The sequence below is a fragment of the Meriones unguiculatus genome, chromosome 11, assembly GCF_030254825.1.
Source record: "Meriones unguiculatus strain TT.TT164.6M chromosome 11, Bangor_MerUng_6.1, whole genome shotgun sequence".
Taxonomy (NCBI): domain Eukaryota; kingdom Metazoa; phylum Chordata; class Mammalia; order Rodentia; family Muridae; genus Meriones; species Meriones unguiculatus.
In genome coordinates, this window is record NC_083359.1 from 11698312 (window position 1) to 11700179 (window position 1868).

The 1868-nt window shown below is 49.7% G+C and overlaps 1 protein-coding gene across 1 annotated transcript; it reads left to right on the forward strand.

The window, feature by feature from the left end:
• The first annotated feature begins 450 nt into the window (after positions 1 to 450).
• On the forward strand, positions 451 to 1407 carry LOC110550004 (olfactory receptor 2B11). Its single transcript, XM_021639552.2, has one exon. The coding sequence runs from the start codon at positions 451 to 453 to the stop codon at positions 1405 to 1407; it is 957 nt and encodes a 318-aa protein (XP_021495227.2).
• Positions 1408 to 1868: the final 461 nt, after the last annotated feature.

Here is a 1868-nt window from a genome sequence, read left to right on the forward strand (position 1 = left end):
TTTAAAAACAAAACAAAACGCAGGAAGTGGGTACGGTGTGTTTGTACAGAAATCAAACATTCTGAAGACAATGGGAATTGTGGCAGTCATGACTGAATTTAAATGAAACCTTGTATTCACATTTGTGTGGAACTCTGGCACATAAGCCTCTTTATCTTCTCCAAGATCTGCAGCTGAGTCATGCCTCATTCCCCACTCTCATCATAACAGATGCAGGAGTGGAAGCTTAGAAACCCTGGCTGGCTTGGGGAAGGTCAGAGTAGGAGGGTGTGAGGTGTACTGGCTGCTGTGTGGCTCCTCGTCCAGAGGCCTCTCCAGAGGGAGGAGGGTCAGACAGGATGCAGCCTGAGAAAGAGCACACACAGAAGGGGAAAATGATTCATGCTCTCTGATGACAGTTACTCATTCAGATTCTCTTGACTCATCACAGTTTCCACAAGATGCCTCAGAATGAAAAGTGACAACCAAAGCTGCTTCTGGGACTCCCCAAAGGACTTCATCCTCCTGGGCATTTCTGACAGGCCATGGCTGGAGCTTCCCCTCTTTGTAGTCCTCCTGGTGTCCTATGTTCTGGCTATGCTGGGAAACATCTCCATCATCCTGGTGTCCCACCTGGATGCCCAGCTCCACAGCCCTATGTACATTTTCCTCAGCCACCTGTCCTTCCTGGACCTCTGCTACACCACTACCACAGTCCCTCAGATGCTGGTCAACATGGGCAGTTCCCAGAAGACCATCAGTTACGGTGGCTGCACCGTGCAATATGCCATCTTCCACTGGCTGGGCGGCACGGAGTGCATTGTCTTGGCTGCCATGGCTCTGGACCGCTATGTGGCCATCTGTGAGCCACTCAGGTATGCCATTATCATGCACCGCCGACTCTGCCAGCAGCTGGTGGCTACAGCCTGGCTCAGTGGCTTTGGCAACTCCCTAGTTCAGGTCATCCTGACGGTGAGATTGCCTTTCTGTGGGAGGCAGGTGCTGAACAACTTCTTCTGTGAGGTGCCAGCCATGATCAAGCTGTCCTGTGCCGATACGACAGTGAATGATACTACGCTGGCTGTGCTGGTGGCCTTCTTTGTGCTGGTCCCTCTGGCCCTTATCCTCCTCTCCTATGGCTTCATTGCTCGGGCAGTGATGAGGATCCAGTCCTCCAGGGCATGGCACAAAGCATTTGGGACTTGTTCTTCCCACTTGCTGGTGGTGTCCCTGTTCTACCTCCCTGCAATCTATATGTACCTGCAGCCCCCGTCCAGTTACTCCCAAGAGCAGGGCAAGTTTATCTCCCTCTTCTATTCTATAATCACCCCTACCCTTAACCCTTTCATCTATACCTTAAGGAATAAGGATGTAAAGGGGGCTCTTGGGAGACTCATGGCAAGGGCTGGGAGGTTATGTGGCAGGTGAAGGTCTAACCTGGGTAGAGCTGCATCACTCACAGAAGCTTGAGGGAGGGCTCTGGGGGATGGGTTTGTAGCTCCATGGGGGTACAGTGCTTGCTTGGCACTCGTGAGGTACCGAGTTCAAATGCTCGGAACAGCAGGTTCTTTGAGAGATTGTAAAGTTTCAAAAAACACCATGCCACCATGTGGTTGCTGGAAATTGATATTGTTACCTCTATGTACATGCAGGCAGAACACTGTATATATAATCAATAAATTTAAAGAAAACCCACCCCGAAACATATCACCTTCCATGTGGCAATAATGCTTAAAGTCCCACCTCTAAGAGTACGGTGTATTCTCAAAGCACAGTCCTAAGAAACCATTCACCATCAAGAATTACTGAAATGACCTGGTGTTCACAAACACTTTTTAGACTGTTTCGTTTCTAACTTCCTGGCTCTTTCCTTTTCTCCTTCTTCCTGT

Excerpts from the sequence above, each read along its gene's own strand:
- LOC110550004 (XM_021639552.2), top strand. The coding sequence starts at position 451 with ATGAAAAGTGACAACCAAAGCTGCTTCTGGGACTCCCCAAAGGACTTC.